Consider the following 24,845-nt stretch of genomic DNA (forward strand, 5'->3'; position numbering starts at 1 on the left):
TACAGTTAACTTCTAGTATTGGATTTGTTTTTTGCTATATATTTAACATTTCTATTTCAAGATGAATATTTAACATATTAACTCAAGATGTATATATATATATATTAAACATTTACATTTAATAACACTTAACATTTACATTTCGAGATGTATTTAACATGTGGACTTAAGATTTATTTAAGATTTACAGTTAATAACTTAACAACAAAATAATTTTTTAATCATTTACGATTAACATGTCATGTTTTCATTCACAATTTTTGTTTAATCATTCCATTTAAACTTAGCTGCAGAATGTTACTCTCAGAAAAACCCAGCTAATTATTTGAAGTTAGTTTTTTAAACGCGCGTTGATGTCGCACGTGTTGAAAGTGACGGAGGTCCCAGCTGCTGAGACGTGATGACGTAGGGCAGGTGAGAGGAGCGCTCCTGCAGCACGTGCACACACAGGGAGAGTTTCCTCTGCAGCTGCGACATGAGGAGTCCGAGGAGGAGACGAAGCTTCAGGAGGCTCCAGGTAGAAACTGCTCCATTTAAAACATCATGTCGTGTTTTATTCATTTAAACAGTGTTAACGAGTCGGTTCCTGCTGGGTCAGCTGGGACAGGAAGTCGCTCTGTGACGCACTCACTTTGTTAGTTCCTGTATGTGTGTTGTATTTGTGTCTTTAGGCGACTTTACCATCGTGTTGTGTTGGTTGAACTTGTGGTTCGTCTGGTGAACGAGTCCCCTGTCACGATCTGTACCGTGAGGAGCAGGGCGGGGATTCCTTCGAGTCGTCTCATCAACAGGTGGACAGTAAAGAAACAGTTTGTGGAGATACAAAGATACAAAACAAACATTAAGGTGGGGTCCTCCACGTTTCACCTTCACAACATGTGGAGGTGAAACATGTCAGTTCCATGTTTCAGCAAAACATTAAATCAAGCCTGATGACTTCCATATTGACGGTTTCTATAGTAGAACACAATTACAACGTTCATAGTATAGAATAAGCAAAGAAGATAATGTTACTTGGTCGTTTGTCTCATGTAGTTATGATACAAAGTGGGATAAACATGGATGAAATGGCTTTAAAGTGTCGAGTGTCATATTGCATCATATTCCTCCGGGCTGGGCAATTATTAATAATCTTAATCAAGAGCAATATAACTAAAGTTCCAATATATTTCCATATTGAAGATGACACATTATTGGTCAACCCCAGTTTATGTCAATCTCTGCTCATTCAGAAGTTTAAAACCACAACCTTCTCTCAGGAGCAGGGAGCAAACTTTAAACCCTTACTGATATCAACATTTTGATCTTGATGTGATTTTTGGCCATAGAACCAAGCTCTGATTTACCTACTGTTTCTAAAGAGGCTGCTCCTGTGTGAGGCTTTACCAACTTCTTTGCCTCATCCAGTACAATGGCATAGATTTATCCCAGTAAGCAAAGTTTGTAACCTCGAGGTGCATCACATTGAACTGGGCAGATGAGGTTTACTTTGACTTAAACGTCTGATGTTCTCAAGCATGAAAGAAAGATTTTCCCATTTCTCAAAGCAAGAATATGTTTTGTAAGCTTTGAGCTGACGTCAATGTAAGCAACCTGCGCTAAATATAATTTATTGATAATCGTTAACTTATCAAGTAATTTCTTCATCAAACCAGAACGGCACTTGATAGATTGCAGACCTACACCAAGGCCCAACAGTCTCTCATTAATATTAGTCCTTTAAATATGCCTGATTCTTGTCTGGATCTTTTATTTAACATAACAGCACGGTGAAAACAGATTTGTATTCCGGCTTCCTTCTGCAGCGAGCAGGCGGTGAAGCCATCTTTTGGTTAGGTTGTTAAAATCCGAAGAAAGAGTGGCTCATGCTGCTAAGTTCATTACAGTCCATCGCGGTAAGAAAATAAATAAAACTAGAACCGTAACTTACAGTAATGTGAGACCGTGCTAATAACTCCCTGAAATAGAGTTGGCCTTCATCTTACATCAATGTAATTAGCATTTGCATTGACTGATACCAAAAGAATGTGTTCCAGGCTGGGAGTTATTTCTGGCCCTCTCAGGCTGCCCGGCGTTTCTTGTCCTTGTGTCAATCCACTGTCGGACCTCGGCTGAATCATTTGTCTAACAACGATCTCCTCCTGCTCGCTCCTCTGCAAAGTCAGTGTAACATAATGTAACACTGGCACAGCAAAACTTTGGATGACCTGTTGTTTCTCCTGTAAGTTTGGTATGGATTTAAAGTGTGTATAACTGAGGGGAATGGACATAGCAAGCCACGTGGATCTATCGTATAAATGACATATGCTTTGGTGGGTACATGTGAAGGAGTGTGGATTCATGGAGACACTGAGACGCAGGTTTGAACAGATCAGCCTCCGTCTCTTAGCAAGAGATTTGCCTGTCCCATGCACCTTTCATACGTCTAAACCCCAGCCTCTCGCATCGTACCCAAAGTAATCTGATTATCTTCTGTTAATGTAGTGGGTTATTGCTCCAAGCCCATGTTGCCTGTTAGTCTCTATCTCCAGTAGCCTGTCAGACTCTGTTACACATTACCTCTCGGAGAGATGTTATCATCCCCGACCATCCCCCCCACATGGAGCCTGTCACTGAATGACACAGCCCACAACACAGCCAATTTGCTGGCCTGGCTACTCTGTCTGCGCGGCTACGTGCCCTCTACAGTTTACTAAGTTTAAAGTGGAGTTTGGATCCCCGTGCGAAGTCCATGACAAAAGAACAGTTGGTTTTACGGTACTGGCAGACCTCCCGCGCTCAGTACTGTGCTCGAGAGACTCCCCCCTTTTGTGTTGTGTGCGATTTGCGTGTGCAATCCCTGCCCTCCGGGTTGCAAAGGCAAGTATGAATTAAAAAAAGATTGAAGCAACAACAATATTAAAGACTAAATAAACCTGAGCAAATTAGATGATTTATTTATACACTACTAGGTCAGAGCAAGGATGACTGTTGTCGGAGTCAGTGTGTTAAAAATATCTTTATTGTGGTGGATCATGTTTGGGAAGGAGGGATCGGTTTGCCCTACTGGGCCACCCTCATGGGCAGCAGATGAGCCAGAGAAACAGTGTGTGTGTGTGCGTTTGTGTGTGTTCCTGCGCGTGTGTGTGTGTGTACACTTTGCTGAGCTGTGAGCAGAGGAGCCCCGCCAGCCCGCTCGCTCTAACTAAGCTCTCTGCACACACACAGTCCAACAACTTGCCTCTCCTCTCTGCCTCAGATGATGCCTTGGATTTAGCTGAACCCACATGAGTGATATGAATAACGCGCTGGACGAAATACACACTTCCAGAGGTCTCGGAGAGAAAGCAGAGATTTTTCAGAGTGGCAGGGGTAATGTGAGTGGTTTCCCCAGCCCAGCCCTCATCCCTCTGCGAGCTCCTTTACCGACACCAAATGCCCAGAAGACCGGGATTACGCCGTGCAAGGGGAACAGGTACGGCTCTTTTTTTTTTCTGTTTTTCTTTCAAACTTGCCATGAATGAAGCCAGTCTGTTTTATAAGATAAAAAAAAAAACTATGTAATTCATTTCCTCCTCTACACTGCTCTGCAGAAGAATAGTGCACTCTTTGTGTTAGCCGCGGTGAGACACAGAGGTCTATTTAAAAGCTGTGGTGTAGACTTTGTACCTGTAAACATAATTGGCTGGACCAGAACGCAGCTGTCAATGAGAGTGTAATGTATTATTTCAACAGTGCAGTTAGAGAGCTGGAATCGAATCAAGCACCTGTTAGTTTGCAGGGAGATAATCAGTAACTCAGTAACTGCTGTTTGTACAGAGCAGTAAAGAGAACGGCACCTTTCAGAGACTGAGGCCCGACTCGCGTGCACATATTTTCGTTGTTTATTATGTTTTTTTTCTGACTGATTTTAATGGTAAATTGTCTGAATGTACAGTATATAGCTCGCTTCTAGTCCTGATGACCACTCAAAAGAGCTCTACAGTCGAACATTCCCCCATCCATACAGTGCATCCATGTGCAGCACTTTCTCTATGAGCTGGGCGATATTTGGGGCTCAGTGTCTTGCTTAAGGACACTTTGGCATGCAGAAAGGGGCAGACTGGGATCGAATCCCAGTTATCCTGTTGGAGCACCACTGCTGAAGAAGTTATAATTAAGTTTAAATTCCTTTACCTATTGATTATTAGATGTGAGGATTGTAGTATATTTCTCTTCCCAGCAGCCTGCAGCCCAAGCGCTGTCTGGGTCTGTTTGCAGCTGCTGTATTTAATAGTGGTGATATCGGGGGCGGTTCACATGTGCACTATCTTCTTATCAAGAGTCTGTTGAGGACTGCGTGGGGTGTTGTCTGTTGGTTGAGTCCACAGGAGGGTCTGGACGGACAGTTTGTGTTTCTTCTCAGATCCGTCAGTTTGTTTATGACCTGCTCCATTTACACTCCTCATTCCTGTGCATGGGACACAAGCAGCTGAGCGTCATACAATATGTTGCAACCACTCGAGCATTTAGTCTAATGCGTGATTGCGATGTCACAGTGTAGAGACTGATTCAGACAAAGACATACCTGCTTTTGAAAAGTGTTGGCTCCCATATAGAGTTCGGAATCAAGTTCGGAATCAAGTCCGAAACAATGCTTGTCTCGTTTTATGCAACATCCGATTCTTTCCCTCACTGTGTCTTGTGCTGTTTTTTTTTGTCCTTCAGGAGCAATAAAGAGGGAGAGGAGTCGTTCTCGTCTCCTGTTCCAAACCCTTTTCCTGAGCTTATCCCCTCCACCCTCCCCCACTTTGTCTCTGAATGTTTGTTGCCGTGGACCAAAAGCAGTGCAACTCAGGTGAGTGTTCCACTTACAGTAGTTGAGGGTGCAGGCGACACAAAGAGGGATATTGTCTGAAAAAAGACCTCTGCTGTAACGTTTTCCATATGTTACCACAGGCAGCAAAGTTATGCAAACTTAAATTGCAACAAGTGCCAGAAAAACAACTGCAGGCGATGCAGCATTTAACTGTAATTAGATGCATAGTTACTTGATGTTTTGCTTGTGATTCGTCTGAAGTTGCATGGCATGTGGATGGTGGAACCAGTTATGCGAGTATGGAAATTAGTGACAGCGGGGATGTAAAAATGCTGTGTCAGCAAACTCTACACACACACACACAAGGTTATTGCTTTTGAGATCCCAGCTTCTTACTTGGGTAATGTACAGTGGCCTCTAAACAGCATAAAAACGTAGGTAACACATACGTGTGATATGATGTTGCATTTGAAATGTGATTATAACTTTTATGGTTTGCCCATGAAATACCTGGCCTGGCGCCCGACAGCCACTCTTGTGCGTTTGTTTTAGAACAGGGTGTGCGATCTGTCCTGCACTGGATGCCGGGAAGTACCTGCTGGTGCGGGAAAAAGTTTCAACCCAATCTCGTCGTTGAGCCACTTCTGGCCGCCTCGCTTACTTGTAGTTAAATGAATAATAAGAACTTCAGTCACCAATTGACGGTTCACTAAGCACCGCCCCTCTCAGCGACGGCTGCTATGCCTGACGAGCTTTCTAATCTCGCACAGCACATAAGCAGTTGACAGTAACATGGGCAGGTTTATCACTTACTATTGACTTTATGGTAACTTTGAAAACAATGGCTCTTTGATTTCTTTTTGAGCTGTTAAAAGACTTCTCACTGCTGATTCTGTCAGATGAAAATGCTCCCGACTACAGCCTCACCCACACTTAACTGATCTGTATTTGATTTGTACATTTATACAGACTTCATTGTCAAAAGCTAAAAAAGAGAGCACATTCATTGTGTTGGAAAACCAGCAATTGTGGTTTCAAATGGATTTTGTCTATACATTTTCCTGGGCAGTTAAATTAGTCTGGTTTGTCAACCACCAGATATTTCCTGGATGCGAATCCCTTTAATGTGTTTCTGCAGCTGATCCTAGGGTTTTCAGTGTCTTTGCGGTGTGCATCTTTCTGTGTGCATGTGTAGCAGCAGGGGGCAACTAAAGCAATGACTCATGGGAAAGCTGGATACACTAAGTGCTTGTGATTCGCTCAAGAATGTGATCAAATTGGTATTTGTCTTCCTATCACCTCCTCACTCACTATTTCACATCAGAAATGTTTTACTAATTCCTCGAAACCGGATTTAAACAATTTTGGGATTTCTTCTGCTGCATGTAGAGGAAAGAAAAAGCCTCCAGAAAAACATATAGAAATGCACATGAAGTCAGTGTGTAGCCGGGTGAACTCTACATGAAAGTGTACTGTAGGTTAAGACAACTGGATTTTTGAGACCAATCAGTTTCCATGGTGAATAAATCAGTGTGTGTGTTAGTGTGTACTACCTCAGCTGTTTCAGACACACAACTGTGACATGAGAAGTTACTTTGAAATGAAATCCTCCTGCACTCTCGAGTTTGACCTCAGGAAAAGTGTCCACTGGCAATGTTGAGGTTTCAGCTCCTCAGTCCATCGGCTCAGCAATGCGTCACCGCAGACACACACACACACACACACACACACACACGCAGACACACACACACACACATGTATACAAAACAACGTTAGCAAGAAATGAGGGTGCTTTATTGCAACCAGATTTCATTGTGCAGACAGTTCCAGGTTAATATTGTTAGGTCCAAGTAGCTGGCTCTGCTTCCACTTTCCAGGAATATATTGGGCAGTCATGGTTGGACTCTTACCAGAAACCAGAAGCGCACAGACAGACGGCGTTGAGTGCTCAGTTCGGCTCTATGACTCAGAGGAAATGCCTGCCCCCTCAAAGATGTTATTTCAGATGCAACATGCATCATGTCCATGTTCGTAGCCTCCTGTCTACAGCAGATGTTACACAGTCCTCAGGGTCACACTTAACACGTATAAATCACTTGTTAGAAAGCTGCTCACTGACAAAACAGAACCAAGCTCATGAATAGTTCGTGTTTTACAAATTCAACTCAATCATTAGTGAGGGCTGTTACAACCACCTTATCCAGAAAAACTCGGTAGCCATCTTTGTTTAAATTCTCAAATTTAAAATAAGTAGATTTGATAGATTTTTCCTCCAACGCTGAACACACTGATTTGAGTGGTTGTGTATATGCAGTAGTGAGAATCAGAGGAGTCACATAGCTTTCATTCCTCGGGCCTAACAGTGAGGGTTATATATAGTAAGTCATCTGCTCTTAGATGCACATGATGCCCCTTCATTTCTTAAAGGTTCAGTGTGTACGATTTTTGTGAAATTGATCTATTGGCAGAAATTGTGCAAATTGTTGTTTTCTTTACCCTTGAATCAGGCTTTTATTTTTACATCGAGAGCAGGTCCTCTACTACACACCTTATGAGTTTTTATAACAACTGAAGGCTAGCACAGGTTCTTTTTCATGTTTGGAAGGGGAGGGTATACAGCTGCTACATGCAACTTCACCACTAGATGTCACTAAATCTTACACACTGAGCCTTTTCAGGTTTTTTTCCCCTTGACCCCTTTTTGACTGACAGTCTTGCCAGATGTGCATTATTGGCCATTGGGTGTCCTTTACTTGTAAGACCATTTTAAAGTTTTCAATTCTTTGGCCTCCGTGCTTTATTGTGATGACCATCAATGTTAACGTTTGCATTTTTACTAAACTACCAAAGTTCAACTCTGTTTAGCAAATATGCTAAGTGTGGGATTATTGTAAGGATTAACTGTCGCCTGTTGAACGACAGATGCTGGTCTTGTGTAAATAGGAACAACAAGGGATTAAGTAATGAGAGTTGAGTGATGTGAATTGGTCAGTGACAGCATGTGTGTTTTATTTTACCGTGTCAAACACAAGTAGTATCTCTCTCTCCATGTGTGTAATCAAACACACAGCACAGATAAATATGGTGTGTTGGAAATCTTTTATGATTTTATCAGGACCACAAATTTTTGTGAATGCACTTGAATTTGGTCAATTTCTCTCTGAAGGTTGTCCTGTGTATATAGCACTGAACACCTCAAGAACAGAACTGACAAATAGGGTTTTAAGTCCATATTCAGTGAGGTAGTGCATTAAGCTGGATGCTGTCAACTCATTTCTAGCTCAACCCTTTGACTAGTTTAGAATTTTTGTGGCACTAGTCATGGCCATGTTCGCAGCGGTTATAGCAACGGTGGAAAGCATCAAGTGCATTTATTCCAATACTGTGCATGAGTACAATTGTGAGCGTCTTTACTTGATTCTTACCTCCACAAAGGAGCTTAGGTTTTATTGGCTTTTTGTTTGTTAGATTGCAGCATCTATTACACAAAAACTACTTGAGGGATTTATACGAAACTTGGTGTAAGGATGCGGTATGTGTCATTAGAACCCATTAGAATGTATTCATTCATTTACATTTTTATTTTCCTGTAGCACTACGAAATTCAGAATTTTATGTCAATTATTAATGGATCTAGAGGAAATGGTCAGTTAAGGCCATTAGGTAACTGATATCTATGAGCAATGTGGTGCCGATTTACGTAATGTTGAGCCTCAGCGGACTTTTAAGCTCGTCTGAGTTCTCCTCACCGTTTAATTCTCTCTGCTACATTTTCAGTGCTTCAAGGCTGAAATGCTGCACCTGTTGAGGTAACAGTGGTGTAAGTGTAAGTGCTGATGCCACCATTGTAATGCAATCAACTAAGATGACATGTCTCTCTGTCTAGATTTGTAGATGATTCTCCCTCTACAGCAACTCTGTTTTTCTTTTATTTAAGTTCTGCTAAGTGCTTTGGTGTGTTTGCTTTCTGTTGGTTGTATGTACACAATAACTTCTATTGTTTTACTGTTTTATTTATAGTCATACACTTAATACCACTCCATGAAGCTCACGGGTTATGGAATGACTAGAAAATGGACGTTCTTCAGTTCCTGCAGTGTATTCTTCTTCCAGCACCTTTGGCAGAGGCTTTGCATTATTGGCCAAATTCAAGGAAAACAAGACTGGCTTTGCAAGATGCATACTGATATCTTGCTGTTTTTTAACTAAATACACTGTAAATCCCTCTGCCCAGACGTGGGCGTTCCCTGTATACCTGCATATATTCCCTGCTGCACCTTAGTTTTACTGTGTTGTTACTTTGACAGAGCCTGCAAAAGGGATTTTGATTGAATCAACCGTGCTCAAGGACAGTGTGTCTGGAGCTGGCTTTATTATGGGAGCTGTGGAGACTCCGTTATCATCCTGGCTCCATTAATTCCAATTCATTTTAGCGGCGTGATAACTAGCAGCGTCTGTTTGTCTGTGCTCTCACAAGTCACTGTGCTGCGTTTCAAAGATAAACACCAATGCTGTTGTGGGAGGTTCATCTTTCCCTGTCTGTTCTCACAATCTGAAAGAGAGGACAATGACTGGTATCAGGCTTCCACAGTCCGGGCAGCGAAGTTAAATACAACATGTACTTCTCCATCGGTGGAAGCGAAAGAAATGTATCTTTTTAAACGCAGTGTTTGGGCTTTTTCCAGAAGCTTTATAAGTTTTTGTTCTTCAAAATAACAATTGTGAAGTCGTCACTGACTTTAAGGACAAGGCGACATCACAGACTACCAACAGACACGTTTTGAACAGAGGCAGCTGTGGCTCAGGAGGTAACTAGAAAGTCGGGCGGTTCGATCCCCCGCACCTCAGTTTCGCATGCCAAAGTTCCCTTAGGCAAGACACTGAACCCCAAATTGTCCCTGACGCCTGTGCCGACAGCGTGTGAGTAATGTGTGAAAGTGAGCTCTGCACATAGATGCACTTTATGAATGTGTGTGAAGAGGTGAAACTGTACTGTGAATCGCTTTGAGTGGTATCAAGACTAGAACTCAAAATTAAGGTCCATTTACCTTTCACTTAATGGGCACAACACTGTGGTTGGTCATTCTACTCTTTGAATATTGTCAGTTGTGAATTGACGCCTTATTGTTCCACATAGTACCAGTAGAAACTTAAAATATTGCAGAATATTAAAGTTTTAAAGGTTTTACATCAATCTCTGCCGCTACTGAGGCTGTATTGTAAAGATGGCAGACTGACGGTTGCCTTGTATAGTCTTACAGTAAAACAGATGTGGGCTGTGAATTGTGGCTGTGGGAGTAAGGGCTCGTCTGAATCTCTCTCTCTCTCTCGCTCTCTCTCTCTCGCTCTCTCTCTCTCTCTCTCTCTCTCTCAAACGGCATCTTCGTTTATGGAAGCGTCAGCACAACTAACAATGGTGGTAATAATAATGATAAAAATGTTAATGCATATTGAGATAGTTATAGGAAATAAGACTAGGTAAATAAAGGTAGGTCTGATGTTGGTCCAAATGAAATGTAGAATGTCAGAGACTAAAAATAGCCATGTGGGCTACAAAGTCAGCAAAGCCTATCTGACTCATGCACTTTCTGGGAAATCAGCTCATATGCTGTGATTCTGATATTATCACGCTGCACAGTTTGTTACTTTGATTCCAGGTACTTTCTCCGGCCTTGTACTGTATATTTCAACTCTGTTCACCATGAGAAAACTTTTTTTCCCCCCATTTTCAGTTTTGTGTTTTGGAACTGCCTTTCTAAAAGGAGAGAAAAGGAAAGAAGCTTTCAAGTTTCCAAGGACGAAGGAGGAGTTTGTGTTGCGGGGAGGCAACATGACTTTTTCTCTCACACTTTCATTGTGACAGATCTTACAGCAAGTGGTATCCCATAGAGTTACGCGACAGAAAAACACTCTATTCTCATTGGAGTATTAATTCATACATTATCATTATTCGCTGTAATGTGTGGATATTTTTCACATAGTTATTTGTGCATCTAAGACAGAAGCATGAATTTCCATGCAAGAAGAGTTACCTTGCCGGCCATCACACCACTTTGTCTGCAGAAGCGGGTAGGAAACCTAACATGAATTTCCTCAGTACTTCATATCTTTCTCTTTAACCCTTTTTTCTGATATTTCTATATTCACGTAGTAGTCCTGTTGTTTCTTGTTATTGTTTAACTTATATACTTTGGGTTATTGGAAAATGTAAGCGCAATAATTCATAACCTTGTTTGAATTAATCTTTGGTAAAGATTCCAGATAACATTTAAAAGGCTAATAACTACGTGTTCGCCTTTTTGGCATTTGGTTTGTATATTTTCACAAACCATATGCAAGCCCAACACCTTCATGGTAATGAAGGTGTGGGGTTTGCATATGGTTTGTATATGCTATTTAAGGTAAAATGGGTCTGTTTACAATCGCCTAAGGCAACATTCAGTGATGTTACTGTGATGTCAAATCAGTCATCATAGCAAGTGCACTTTGAAGTAAATTTAGGGGGTTGAAATTTAGGATTATGTCAGTGGCGGATCTATGATTTTTCTAAATCGGGGGCCAATGTCCAACACCCATGCACAATTCCTGATCCAGTAAGGTGCATATTTAAGTCTCCTTTGTTTACTGTTAGCTCTATAGATGTGAGCAAAGGCTTACATCCTTTAATATATATTTTTAGAATCCTTCCTTGTTCAAGCTCATTGTGTTATTCAAAAAAGCAAATTGTCATATTTATTGTTAGAAAGTGGCATTTATTTAAGTAAAAAAACTGACCAGACAGAGGCACTTCAGGGGCCAATCAGATTTCAGTTGGGTCCACTTGATTAGGTTTTTGATTGGAGGCTTTGGGGAAATTGCTTCTATCAACTCACAAAGTATTATTTTGACTCAAAACATTTGCTCTAATTGATCTGATGTTAAAAGATTTGAGTAGCGAATGGTATTTTGGCTATTTCTATTTTTTAAATGGCCCAGTTTTTCTTTAGCACGTAGAGCCTTCAGTTAACAACTAAGATAATGTTTAGAATTTAAGTGTTACCAACCAGTGAGGCTATAGATGGTGCAGCTGTGTGGGTGCATAAAGCATCATGTCACTAATGGTAAAGATCTCTACGAAGGTGAAACTGTGAGTTTGTCCAGAGTTTCAACCATGAGGGAGCAGGGAGGACATTAGTCACTGGTTCTCTGTAGATTGGGGCGAGTCTGGAGGCAACCCCCTCACCACCACCCAGTGATAGAGCTGCAGCTGTGAGAGTGCAGTTCAAGGTTAAACCATAGTAGTCTAATTGGCAACATGGCTCACTCTGTCCTGGCCTTGAGATAACGAGGTCTAATAGAGGAGTTTTTTTTTATTCAACAAAGCTATATATAGTCCTGCATAATCCGTGTCTGGATTTACTGACTTTTATTTTTTTTTCATCCAAGAGCAACTTAAAAGCCATTTGTACCACATCACATTATGTTCTGTTAGACTGCCCACTACTTTAAGCCTCACCTCTGTGATGGAAGGGTTGGTATCAAATTGTGTTGAATGTGGCTTGTTGTGCATTGAGTCTGACTGATGAATTGGTTGGTAGACTTTATACAGACTAAGCGTTGGGACCACCCACAGATGAGATTGAGTTCGGTGTTGGTTTCACCAGCACAATAGGTTTCTGGCCACAGCAGCAGACTTTACAGCACCAATTCACTTTCAGAGTCTTTTGAGTTGGAGGAGGCAAAGATTTTTGTTCTGCCGTTTTGCGCTAATTTTTTAAGCTAATGGTGTCATGTAGGATCTGGTCGATTAATTAATGTTGACCATTGCGGAAAGTTACTAAGCTCTGTGCTTTTATTTGGGTGGTGAATGGTGAAGTTATGGCTACGTCCGCATTAACACACTTTAAAAATGCATTGCTTGTTCCACATTCACGCTTGTCGTCGATAATAGTCCTGAGTTGTGGATATGGAAATTTAGACTTTTGGAAAAGCTGTTGAGTCGTGTTGAACCTTTTTCAGTTTGAAGGCTGTGTGTTTCTTTCTGGATGGACAGAAACAGAGTCTAGTGAAAACGGTGATGAAGACACACCCATATTTGCTTTCTGATTGTGTCTTATCAACTGGAGAGGCGGTGGTCGAGTGGCTGAAACTTGGACTATGGGCAGAGAAGGTCTCTGGTTCGTCTCCGGTTCGACTCCACGGAGAGACAACAAAAGACGAACCTGGATTGATCTGTCCAAAAATCCAAGAGTCTCCCTACCCTGTCTAGTGCCCCTGAGCAAGGCACCTCACTCCCCCAACATCTGCTCCCCGAGCGCTGTACATGGTCGCTCACTGCTCTGTGTGTCCTGCACCAGATGGGTAAAAAGCAGAGATTAAATTTCCCTACCTGCATGAGTGTGCCTTTGCATGTCTGTGCATGTGTTTGGGACGAATAAATGGATCTTAATCTTAATCTTAACTCATCAGCACTGGTGAATGCGAGTATTACCTAAAGAAACTCTGAGTTACAGCTAATGCTAATTTTCTATTTTGTGCTGAGGAATAATAAACTGCAGCTCTTTTATTTTTTTGTCTGCATGTTGCAACATAACTTGAGTGACAGGATGTAGGCGGACGTGAAGGCTTTTCAGGTGAAAGCGTGTGTACATTTGGATCAGGGCAACTTGCTGATGAATGCACCTCTGTGTTCACTGATAAAAACCTCAGTGGTTCATGCTGCCTTGTCTGGCCATTCATTATAAAATCTTAAACAATGATTAACAGTACTGTCCACTCTGTGTTTTCAAGTATCCTGTGTAAAACAATGACAATAATTGACCTGTAGAACTAAAGTATTTACAGTGTGTGTATGTGTATGTATATATATATATATGCTCAAAGTTGTATTTAAGGTGGACATTTTTATTGGTGTGGTAAAAGTGCACAAGTTGCATTTGTGAATCAATGAGTGCGGCTCAAATGTAATAGAATCTGGTGTTGCAAGTTAATTTTGAGACGGACAGTAAGGAAACTCCAGACACTCAAACAATATATATATATATATAGTGTGACTTCATCACTCAGTAATTTGGCTAACCAATGATGTAACTATCACTTTGTCAGTCAGTCACTGACATCACTCAGTGATTACAGACATCTGTGTCCAAGTATTGGCCTCACTCTTGAGTTTTCTTCACCCTGTGACCTGACTGACCCAGAAACTTGATGCCTGAATGATGGGATTTGACCAGTTCTCTGGAAGCCACTTCCTTAAAGCAACTCCTCTGAGGACTAGTCTAAATACAGTCATGACCAGTTGGACATCGACAAACAAAGATATTTTCCGTGTTATGCTCCATGCAGGCTAATGGAACACTAAATGGTTTCAAGTGAGAGGTGCTTTCTTAAATGACTTAAATGAAGCTCTGATCTCCTATTATCTCCACCAACACCACCACCCCCGCCACTGGCCAATTTTATGCTGTGTTGACCAAACTAGCATTACATTTAACCAGCACCATTATTACTGCTCTTGGCCCTTGCAGGGCTTTATGCTGAGAACCCTGCTTCCTATGGGTGTGTGAATGAGAGTAGAGAGGAGGGGGGTGGGAGGCTTGTGACTTTCTCTGCCCCCATCTCTCTCTCTCTCTCTCTCTCTCTCTCTCTCTCTCTCCTTCCGTCTCCACCCACTAGTGAAGGATCAGATTGATCTCTGGCTTCTTGACTCGTCGTGGTGGTGAGGAGCACCAGCAACACAGATACGTGGAGTCGAGAGAGTGTTGTGCTTAGAAGCCGTTTTGTCCAATTACCTCCTTTCAGCTCCACTGCAGCACTGAGAGAGAGAGACACTCTTTGCCTCCCAGCTGACACTCGCGGTGCCGTCTGATGCGTGTTTTTATGTTTCCTACAAAAGCTCTCCTTTGCGATGCTGTGTACTCAGCCATGTATAGGCTACAGAGCTTGCAAAACCTCGGAACTCTGCTCGATTTCAAACAGAGGGGCGGTGAGTTACACTTGGATTCATTTGTGCTGCACTAAGTGTTTCATGTGTCAATGGTGTTGCAAGATTATTCAAGCCTTTATGTCCTGGAACAGCCTCTGCACATTGTTCTCTACTTGCGATCTTCTGAATGTTGTGTTGCTGTAAAAGAACGAAAACTGCTGTATGTAGGTCAAACTGATTAATGTGTCTGATACTTTGCCTCATGTTTAATACTGGTCACTGCATTATGTCAAGACAAAACCAACAGTTTAAGCTCGTTCAAGGTAGAACGTTTTCTGCTCCCAGTGAATGCTTGTGTTGATTCAATGCTGCTGTTGCAGGTAATCAAAGTTTATAATGAAGATAACACCAGCAGAGCAGTAGAAGTTCCCAGTGACATCACTGCCAGGGACGTATGCCAGCTGTTTGTCCTGAAGAACCACTGCATCGATGACCACAGCTGGACCCTGTTTGAAAACCTCCCACATCTGGGAATAGGTAAGAGTTTGTTTTCTGAAAAATGATCTTCATGTGAGAATGTAAAAAATCTCAACAGTATGGTTAATAATATAATCTCAAAATGCTCGAGATGTGTTTAAGTTAAAGTTCCGGTGGCAAACTGCAATCAGAGCCGTTCTTTGACATAAAGTGTATATCATTACCTCTGCTGAGGAGGTTTATTCCTCCTGTCCATTGTTTGTTGGTGGGATTATTTGTAAGACTACACACGAACAGGACAGATTACCATGAAACTTGGTACGGGTCAAGGAAGAACACATTCAATTTTGTTGTTCGTTTTATAACATTTTCCGGGATTTCTGAGAGAATAATTCATAGATCATGATGATAAAATATTTGAAAAACTGGATCCACTGAATTAAAATCTGGTTTCATAATGGGACTGTTTGGCCTTTCTAGATGTCATTCAGGTTTTTCAGCCAGTGGCGGTGTTAATCCTTTATTAATTTTTTCACAATGAACCATAAGCAAAATATGTACTCATAACTCCGGTGAAGTGCTTTAGTTGAGATGCTTGATTTGACGATAGGATTGTTTATTGGTGTTGGTGTAGATGTCTGAGCGCTGAATAAATCGCTGTCCTCTGTGTGTTCTGTTGAATCCTGAGCCACATGGTGTAAAATGTGAGTGGAGCTGATGTGGGATTGTGTCTTTTTCAGCGTGAGACATCAATTATAGATCTTACTGGTGCAGAATGTTATTACTCTATTGGAATTGCAGTAGTAGAGACGTAGCGCAGTGCATGTATAGAGACATCACTGTCTACACAGATACAATGAGAGAAAATACATTGGTCTCAGTCGACTGGGCTTTGCTGTTACTTTCCAAGCTGCACAACCTGCTGCTGCTGATTAACAGTTGAATTGATGCACATTTTCAAAAAGATTTGCTGTAACCGGATTTACGTAACATGCACATGTTACATCATCCCCTTGAGTTGCATTTAATAGTGCTGCATTAAAAGCAACAGATATATAGTTTCAGTGAGCCAACAGTGAAAACACACAATTTTGTCAATGATAAAACTGATCTGCAAGGTGACAGTGTGACTGTATGAATGATTTCTCAGCAGCATTTTCACACTATTGCACACATTACGTAATTCATCCATCTGCTCTGTTTCACTCGTCAGTGTTTTAGTCAAGACTACATGTCCCTGCTTTCCACAGAAAAGCATGAATCTAGACATTTGTTATTCAACTTTTTCAGATAAACTAATGGATAAAATCTCCAGTACATGTTGACATAATTCACATGATCTATTATTATACTTTAATAACCATTTAATTGTGTCACAATACAATATTTTAAGTAATTTTAGGGATTGTAGGTAGATAGTTTCTATATAGGATGTAGAATATAGTTTGCTTTTTGCACAACATGCAAAGAGTGTATCTATAAATCTTTATTAAATTTAATTAAATAATTGTTTATTATTAGCACCACAGTCTTCGCCCTGATGTTGCTCATAGTTCAACTTAACTTTACATGGCTGCCTGAACACCAAACCGTTCTTTCTCCCAATAATTCCTAGATCAGTTTTAGTGCTAGAAAATGATTAGTTTATGTTTTACTACTTTAGATTACACACTCATAAAAGGTTAATAATCAAACTTTGTTCCTCGAAGTTGAGCAGTAAAGCTCCTGCATGAGAATCTTATGCAGATATAGCTTTTCTCTGAGATCTTTAACTTTGGTTTGATTCTATCGCGTCTCCATGTTTTCTCCACAGAGCGGTGAAACCCACCAGCTGCATTTTTACTCTCTTTTCTCCGTGTGTTACTAGAGAGAACCATTGAAGACCATGAGTCTGTTATGGAGGTGCTCTCAGGCTGGGGGATGGACACAGACAGCCGGCTGTGTTTTAGGAAGAATTATGCAAAATATGAATTCTTCAGGAAACCTCTGGTGAGTAACTTGTTTGCATGGCGATTCATTCACATACTTTTGCATTTGATACATCGTCCTGCAGGTATTCCCACCATGGTGTGGCATGAGGTGTTTCAGCGCTGTTGTAATACTCGGGTGCTTTCTTATTGGTAGGAGTTTTTCCCGGATCACATGGTCTCCATATCCAGTGAAACCAATGGCATGGTGGATCCCTCTCAGCTTATACAGGTATCATGTTCTCTCTAATAACAGTCAACTCTCTTTGACCTTGAGTGAGCTAATTGTGAGTTTCTCAACCTCTGTCTAAATGTGTGTGTGTGTTATCTCTAGAATCACCTACACACACCTACACATGTAATGACAAATATTTCTCTACCCAACACAGACTTTCCTCAACTCCAGCACTTGTCCAGAGATACATGGGCACCTTCATGCCAAAGAGATAAGCAGGAAGTCGTGGAAGAAGTTTTATTTTGTCCTGCGGAGGTCGGGGCTTTATTTTTCCAGTAAGGGAATGTCCAAGGTCAGTAAAACAAAATCATCCACAGGATGTTATAGTCTCTGCATTGTCGGAAAATCAAAAGCAATTATAATCCAGTGGGAACTATTTTTTTCACACAACTAAAACCATTCTGTTGCAGTCAATACTTTTATTTCTGTTGCTTTTATGAAAAATAAAAAATGCACAGCACCATTTGCAAAATAGAAACGCCTGATTTAAATCGATGAATGAATCCTATGAATGTACCTTTGCACAGTGGGTTCATATATTTCCCACTTGTGTTGTGCAAGGGCAGGGAAACAGGTTGAGCTTGATTTTCCTTAGGTCAGCTGGCACAGCAGCCAGGCAGAAACAGTGCTCTCAATGCTGCTGACAAGTGAACCTCATACCGAGGCACCGGCCGTGCCAATGCAAACTTCTCAACTGCTTTCATTTCCTACAACAGTGGACCTTTTGTTTGTCGAGCACAGGAAGGCTTTGGTACGGTGCCCGCTTTTTGCTCCAGCAGGTTTACATTCATCTGTGGTCTCGGTTGAACACATTGCAAGTCAGTCCGCACAGTCGCTCACAGCTGTGGCTTTACTTAAAATAAGGAAGTGGGAACAGTGGTCGTCCTTGTGCCTTTTTTTTTTTTTTTTTTTTTTTTTGCCCTCGAGAATTTATCTCTGGCACAATGTGACTGTTCATACTGTCTCAGTACAGCTCAAATCAATATTTCTAAATTTATCCTTATCTCTCTGATTACATTTGTAGTTCAACCGCACCCTGAATCACTGATAATAGACTCATTGAATAATATGCATTGTTATATATGCAACTTAACCTCCTACTCTGTCCTAAATCAGCTAAAAAGATCAGACTGTAACACTGGATTAATTCAGGTCCTAATAGTATTTATCCACGCTTTGCTGTTAAAGTTTTATGAGAATAATTTTCTATTAAATTATAAAATCAAGCCACTCAGTACATTGTATACCTCCACCAAGGCCCAACAGTCCCCTCATGAAATGAATGAAATAAATTAATTAGTTCCGTGAGTTATGATCTGAGCAAGAAATGTTGAAACACTCCCCATCTCTCTATGTTAAAGAAAACGAAAAAAGATTCCTGGGTCCGCTCAAAATTCGTTCTGTCCTGATCCATTCTGCGGAAAATAGAAAAAATAATTAAATATGATTTTAATATTGTATGTTGTTGTGTCTTTGTTGTACAGGAACCAAGGCATCTCCAGTTCATCGCCGACTTCAGCGACTGCGACGTCTACAGCGTCCTGTCTGCCAAAAAACTGCACGGAGCGCCCACAGATTACGGCTTCTGCGTCAAGGTACCATCACTTTTCTGGACATGGTAAAAGTGCACTGGAGGAGCAGAGGTATTGATTTCCAGCATGTTGAGCTCCATTAGTTTTTAATGTAACGTCTCTGCCTCTCTCCAGTCCACAAAGTGCTGCTCGGCGCGGGACCTGAAGCTGTTCTGTGCCGACGATGAGCCGACCAGGACCTGCTGGATCACGGCCTTGCGCCTGTTAAAGGTCGGCCTGCTCATCACAAACTCCAGGCCCATGTCTGAGAGGAGGAATGTCGAGTCAATGCTGGAGTCAGATTTAGCTTTGGGAGGAGGTCAAGGAAAGATACTGAGTGATGCAGGATTAGCAGCCCCTCTCTTGATAGCAGCAGCAGCAGCATGTTGTGTGGATGTCTGCTGGAAACAGGTTAAAGCATTAGACGCTCTCCTGCACATCTATAAATAACAGACAGTAAAGCACAGCAGACTGATATACTTGTATCTGTCTATTGTATCACTCTTCTGCAGGTTGACTGAAAGTGTTGTAAAGTTCTAATTAAATATGACCTGTTTCTATTTCAGTATGGGATGCAGCTTTACCAAAACTTCATTCAGCCACACCAGAGACAAAAAGCCTCACCGATGGTAAGTGAAGCTCAGATTATTATCACACTGTCCCGGGATTCTTCTGGAAGTAAGAATAGATGTATATTAAAGCTGCTTTTATCAGTATTCGTACACATTCACAATGAATTAAACGATAATGTGAAACCAGTTGATCGTAGTGACAAATCTGCATTAACCTGCAACTTTGCAGTTCATGTTTGCTGTATGAGGCCTTTTGATTTTCCAAGTGAAGCCAAAATGTCCTTTATAGGAACGCCGCCATCTTGAGTCTGCGCAGAAACGATCAGTAGATGGAGTCGAGTATTAAGGTCCCACTGATATAAGCGCTCAATCTGTTAGTTTTACTATAAAATCAAACCAAACTTAGAGGAACATTCAAACATACAGTATGATGTGAACAAAAATAATTATTGCGTTGCTTTATATTTATATCTCTAATCATCTATCTATCTATCTATCTTGCTACATGTCACATCTGCCAACATGGAGGAGGCATGATTTTGGAACTATACTGCAGCCAGACACCAGGGCGCCATTCAGACTCCCCCTTTGAGAGCAGCCATGTCCTGTGTCTTTATATGCAGTCTGTTATAATACATGCTCAGCACTTATTATAAAGTGTGAATCTCACCCTGAGGGTCAAAGAAGGAACATGTGTTCAAAAAAAGATCAGCTGGGGCTAACACTGGCCAACACATACAGTAGCAGGGTAGCACTGTGGTGATATAATGCGTAGGACAAATATGGCACCTTCAGTGTGCTAATGCAGGTTTCTCGTCCCAGGAAATAGCCTCAGACTCATCTGGGAGTAATTTTGTGGCAGCGAACACGATCTATTAATGGCTTTTGGACATGTTCATGAACCCTCTCCTGTCTAAAAATACACGGCGATCAGCTGCTCTCAGATTTAACAACTCATCACCTCTCCTCCGCTGTTAGAGGTTCATGTGTGTCCAGCAGCGTTCGCCAAGAAGATTATAGAAAAAGATCGAGGAGTGCACGAGTGTGCCAGACGCCGGGTCAGGCTGGTGAAGCTGCTGTAGGTTACATGACCGTTTTAGCCGTTGGTGCCAAAATGAGAATACAGCTTTATGTGTTCACACTGGAACGTAAATAACAGCCATATTTGTACACAACGTTACTGCAAGTCAAACTTTGATAAGTGATGATAAGTATCTTTGAGTAGATAAGAGTAACTGGAACGCTGCTGTCCTCGGGGTAAACACTGCTCACTTTGTTTTGGCCCCTTGTGAGCTTTGTAGCTGGTAGAGGAATGAACGTGGCAACTGTGAAGCTCCTCGTTCCTCCTGATAAGAGGAGTTTCCTTCAGTGTGTGCAGCTGTTTAGAGCCACTCACCTGATGGCCACTTAAATGGGTAAACTGTGTCCATGTGTCCTTCTCCTCACGGCCTCTCTAATCCTCCTTACATGGGGTTTTCTGTCTGGAAATGATGGAGCCACTAGATGGCAACCCAATACCACAAGAAGTCAATCCCCTGGGTTAATCAAATAACACAGTATCTGTATTTCCAGCTTTTCCATGAAAAATAAAGCAAAAAGTGAGGTTTCTTTTACGACTGTTTTTCCATAATAACACCAAATCAACTGTTGCTTTTTTTTAGAGAAGCATCTCTGAGAACTCTCTGGTGGCCATGGATTTTTCCGGCCAGAAGAGCCGCGTCATCGAGAACCCGTCTGAGGCGTTGTCTGTGGCTGTAGCGGAAGGTCTGTCATGGAGGGTAAGTCCGCGCTCGGCAGATTCGTTAGTGATGATGTGTTGTTCTGCAATAATGACATTACTGTTACGTCGTCCAGTGGAAACATGAACCAATAAATGGCAATGTCTGAATTAAATGTAGCTTAAAATGAACAAGGATCTCGGATCAAATTCCTCTAATGAAGTTATGTGCTCTTAAAATGTACAAGCTAATTAAATCTAGTTATGTCCAGTGTAACAAGAGTTATATAAAACTTGCATAATGTTTTTCTAAACTGAATTTGACTGTGTAACTTCTTTGTGCCTCAGAGGAAAAGCTGTCACCGTCTGAGCGGTCATGGGAGCCCGTCCACATCACTGAGTTCAATGTACAGCATAGGTTGGTGCGACACATTTGTACTATTCTGGTTTTCTGTATGCCGACCGCATGACACAGATCCTTTGTAACATACATGTTGTCTGTCTGTGTGCTTCAGCGCTGCACATGGCTCAGGCATGGTTCCACAGCAAACTGTCGAGGGAGGAGGCTCAGCGGCTGATCACTCAACAGGGCCTTGTGGATGGGTAAGCAGCTACAGCATGAACACTACACTTCACTCATTGTCTGGCAGACTTCTGCACACATTGTTTGTGCTATTATTAAAGGCTCCTTCCATGTTAATACTATTTAATTTGATTTACATTTGAATGATGTGCACAAATCATGTGTTTCTGAAATCTTTTAAGAGAACATAATAGATATTAGAGCTGTATTACACAGCTATGGTATTGGATTATCTCAGTTTCTGACAGTGTCATGGTTAAGGTTTAATTGACTTTACACTTCTTTCAGCATTGATTTGATTTTCCAGATTCCCACTCATGAGCAGTCACTGGTGGCACGGGCCCACCCACTGTTGATGCACTTTTTAAAATACATATAATGTAATGAAAAAGAGACGTCCCAAATGGTTGACTTTACACTAGGTGGCGTTATGAGCCATGTCCAATCCTCATATTTAATAAAGATATTGTATAGATTAGGCAATACATGTGATATTAAAACCAACATTAAGACATATAATTCAGTTTACGATCAATAAGTCATATAATTCAGTTTACAGTCAACAAGCCCATCTAAGTGTGTTTCATTATCCCTTTAAAGTCTCAAATAAGCAACAACAAGGGAGATAACACAATAGTCTTTAGTGCTCTGTAATAAATTACTTTGGGAGATCTTTTATATTCTGTGTTGTACATTGTGTAACATTACATTGTTTTAAAAATGTCACTTCCTTCACGTTTTAGAGTTATTGTTATCTGTGTCTTAAAATGGGACCTGTACAGAAGTGTATTGCATTCACTTGAGAAAAATGAATTAAGAGAAGCTTCCATTAAGCCTGTACTTTGAGAGCGTTAAAGCAAACATGACTTGTCTCTGTAGGTTGATCCAGTTTTATTTTGGTCTGAGACGCTTGGAGATACTTTTCTTTAAGTTATACAGATGCCATTGTTATTAGCTAAGTGCAGGCACATCCAGACTTTTGGATTGTTCAAAGAGAAAGTACAAGGATTTTGAGTCATCTACTTTAAAAACTGAGCAAGTTCTTTCCACCGAGTGGATGCGATGGGTCTTTGGTTAAAGGTATAAAGGAATTTGAACAACAAGAAAGACTTCTGTTTATTTTCAGAGTGTTTCTTCTGAGGGACAGCCAAAGCAACCCCAAGACGTTTGTACTGTCACTGTGCCACATGCAGAAAGTCAAACACTTTCAGATCTTACCTGTGAGTACAATCCACTGTTTGGAAATACTGCATTTCAATCATCTTCAAAAAAAATCACCAGCCTCAACTTGCACATCACGTTTCTCCTGTGTGCGCCTCCTCTGTGTGTGTGTGTGTGATGTGCATGTAGGTGGACGATGAAGGCGAGTTATTCTACAGCCTGGACGATGGTCACACACAATTCACAGACTTGATCCAGTTGGTGGAGTTTTATCAGCTGAACCGCGGCGTGCTGCCCTGCAAGCTCAAGCACCACTGTGCCCGGATCGCCCTGTGAACGAGGGAACCAGGAGACCCCCCCCACCCGCCCCACCCCGGGGGCCCGCGTGCACCTTTTTAAACTCCAGGGCCTTTTCTGGACAGACACTCCCAGCGCCCTTGTGCCTTGAAACAGAAAGCTACAGTCCAATCAATAACTTAACAGCCATGGTAACTGAAACCACTGTTTTTCTCCAGTCCCACTCTGGTACATGGTCTGTCTTGTTTTTCCTTTTGCAGAAAAAGCTGAATCTGATAATCGACTGTGTAATAATGACTCTTCGGCCCTGTAATGTCTCCATCATGTGTGGGGGCTTCTCCTCCTGCATAATGTAAAGCAGCAACATCATGCCAGCAGTGAAAGATAGTGTAGCTGGAAAATATAATGTTGACTGCAGTGTGTATAGTGTAATTATATACCGGTCAGTTATAGTCTGTCAAAGCTAATGAAGGTTGAATCCCAACAGAGCACTACAAGAATTGTTTATATGTGACCATGTTGTGTGGGGAGTTGTAGTCCACAACACCTCCGCCTTGTTAAATCTGAGTAAAACTAAGCTATCGTTGCACGTCATTGCATCGCTCTGATTATTCAGGTATTTTTTTTTTTGTAAGAAAATGATTGTTTTCTATTTGAGAGATAAAATGACGACGTCTCAGGAAGAGTCACTGTGTGTGTGCAGGACTGAGACTGCTGAGAGAGAGACGGAGGTGAAGTACAGGCGGAGAGGCGGCACACAACCTCACCCTTTTGATTTTAAACCTATGTGATTCAATGATTCAATGTTTATCGCGTGAAGTTAGTCGTGAGCTCCCTGTGGAGTGACCTATTTCACCAATTTTAGACAAAAGCCATCAAGATGAAAAATCAGAAATTTTACTGTATGACTGATGTTTGATCGTAACCGGATTCAGTGTATATTGAAATTAAGCTTTTATATTTTCCAAAGATACAGGTACTAAGATTGCAGAACCTGGGTAGGTCGTACTGTGACGTTAACACCACTGATGTGGGTATCCAGCGTCAGACTGTGGTTTGTAAAGCCTCGGACATGATCGACATCGCCATGTTGTGCTTGTTGTTCCTTTTCTTTTTTTGACAACAGTGCATTGAACAATGAATGTCCTGGACTGCATAGTTCACATATAAAAAACACAGTCTGTTTGTAATGTATGATTGTCGTTTGATTTATTCTCACATCTGCCGTTGTAGCTATAGAAAAGTTGTTAGAAAAAAAATCTGTATTACACGACAGGAGATTTTATTAATGTTGAAATAGTACCAGTGATGTGTTTCATCCGGTGAGCAGCACCATTAACCCTTAATCTCTAAAACTTAAATAAGATCTGGTTCAGACTAAGACAATAGATCACCAGAAATCCACGCCTTTATTTAAAGTATAGAACAGTGTACATTATAGGTATTGTACAGTATATTTCTCAGTAAGTGGGGCACGCTCGGTTATCGTATAAATGAAATATAGCAAAAAAAATGAAACATCCACCCATCAGCACACAGTGGGGTGCTTCTCTCCTAAGAGGGATTTTTTTATAGCGACTTCAT

At 41.3% G+C, this 24,845-nt stretch overlaps 1 protein-coding gene and 1 long non-coding RNA gene across 5 annotated transcripts; one reads left to right on the forward strand and one right to left on the reverse strand.

The window, feature by feature from the left end:
- The first annotated feature begins 398 nt into the window (after nucleotides 1-398).
- grb14 (growth factor receptor-bound protein 14) lies at nucleotides 399-24,451 on the forward strand. 4 transcript variants are annotated; one of them, XM_053440256.1, is made up of 16 exons: nucleotides 451-517; nucleotides 672-846; nucleotides 3,239-3,454; nucleotides 4,687-4,816; nucleotides 15,062-15,218; nucleotides 17,026-17,147; nucleotides 17,283-17,357; nucleotides 17,515-17,652; nucleotides 18,845-18,955; nucleotides 19,067-19,162; nucleotides 19,498-19,560; nucleotides 21,165-21,281; nucleotides 21,569-21,638; nucleotides 21,736-21,823; nucleotides 22,930-23,023; nucleotides 23,154-24,451. In XM_053440256.1, exons 3-16 carry the CDS (start codon nucleotides 3,267-3,269, stop codon nucleotides 23,298-23,300), a joined length of 1,596 nt encoding a protein of 531 aa, XP_053296231.1. In that variant the 5' UTR covers nucleotides 451-517; nucleotides 672-846; nucleotides 3,239-3,266; the 3' UTR covers nucleotides 23,301-24,451. The 4 variants fall into 4 exon arrangements, with proteins under 4 accessions (XP_053296230.1, XP_053296231.1, XP_053296233.1 ...); XM_053440255.1 differs by lacking the exon at nucleotides 672-846 and having other exon boundaries at nucleotides 399-517; XM_053440258.1 differs by lacking the exons at nucleotides 451-517; nucleotides 672-846; nucleotides 3,239-3,454; nucleotides 4,687-4,816 and adding an exon at nucleotides 10,159-10,846.
- LOC128456177 (uncharacterized) lies at nucleotides 4,133-5,432 on the reverse strand. The gene is made up of 3 exons (XR_008341802.1): nucleotides 5,288-5,432; nucleotides 4,834-4,872; nucleotides 4,133-4,429 (listed from the first exon to the last, which is right to left on the reverse strand). It is a non-coding gene; the product is annotated as an uncharacterized LOC128456177 (long non-coding RNA).
- Nucleotides 24,452-24,845: the final 394 nt, after the last annotated feature.

The sequence above is a fragment of the Pleuronectes platessa genome, chromosome 14 (genome assembly GCF_947347685.1).
Source record: "Pleuronectes platessa chromosome 14, fPlePla1.1, whole genome shotgun sequence".
NCBI classification, from domain to species: domain Eukaryota; kingdom Metazoa; phylum Chordata; class Actinopteri; order Pleuronectiformes; family Pleuronectidae; genus Pleuronectes; species Pleuronectes platessa.

What these genes read in the sequence shown, in the direction of transcription:
- grb14 (XM_053440255.1), top strand. Translation starts at nt 3,267, where the DNA reads ATGAGTGATATGAATAACGCGCTGGACGAAATACACACTTCCAGAGGT. An exon ending in ACGCCGTGCAAGGGGAACAG is followed by an intron (nt 3,455 to 4,686) that starts GTACGGCTCTTT and finishes TTTGTCCTTCAG; the next exon opens with GAGCAATAAAGAGGGAGAGG. An exon ending in CAACAGGGCCTTGTGGATGG is followed by an intron (nt 21,824 to 22,929) that starts GTAAGCAGCTAC and finishes GTTTATTTTCAG; the next exon opens with AGTGTTTCTTCTGAGGGACA.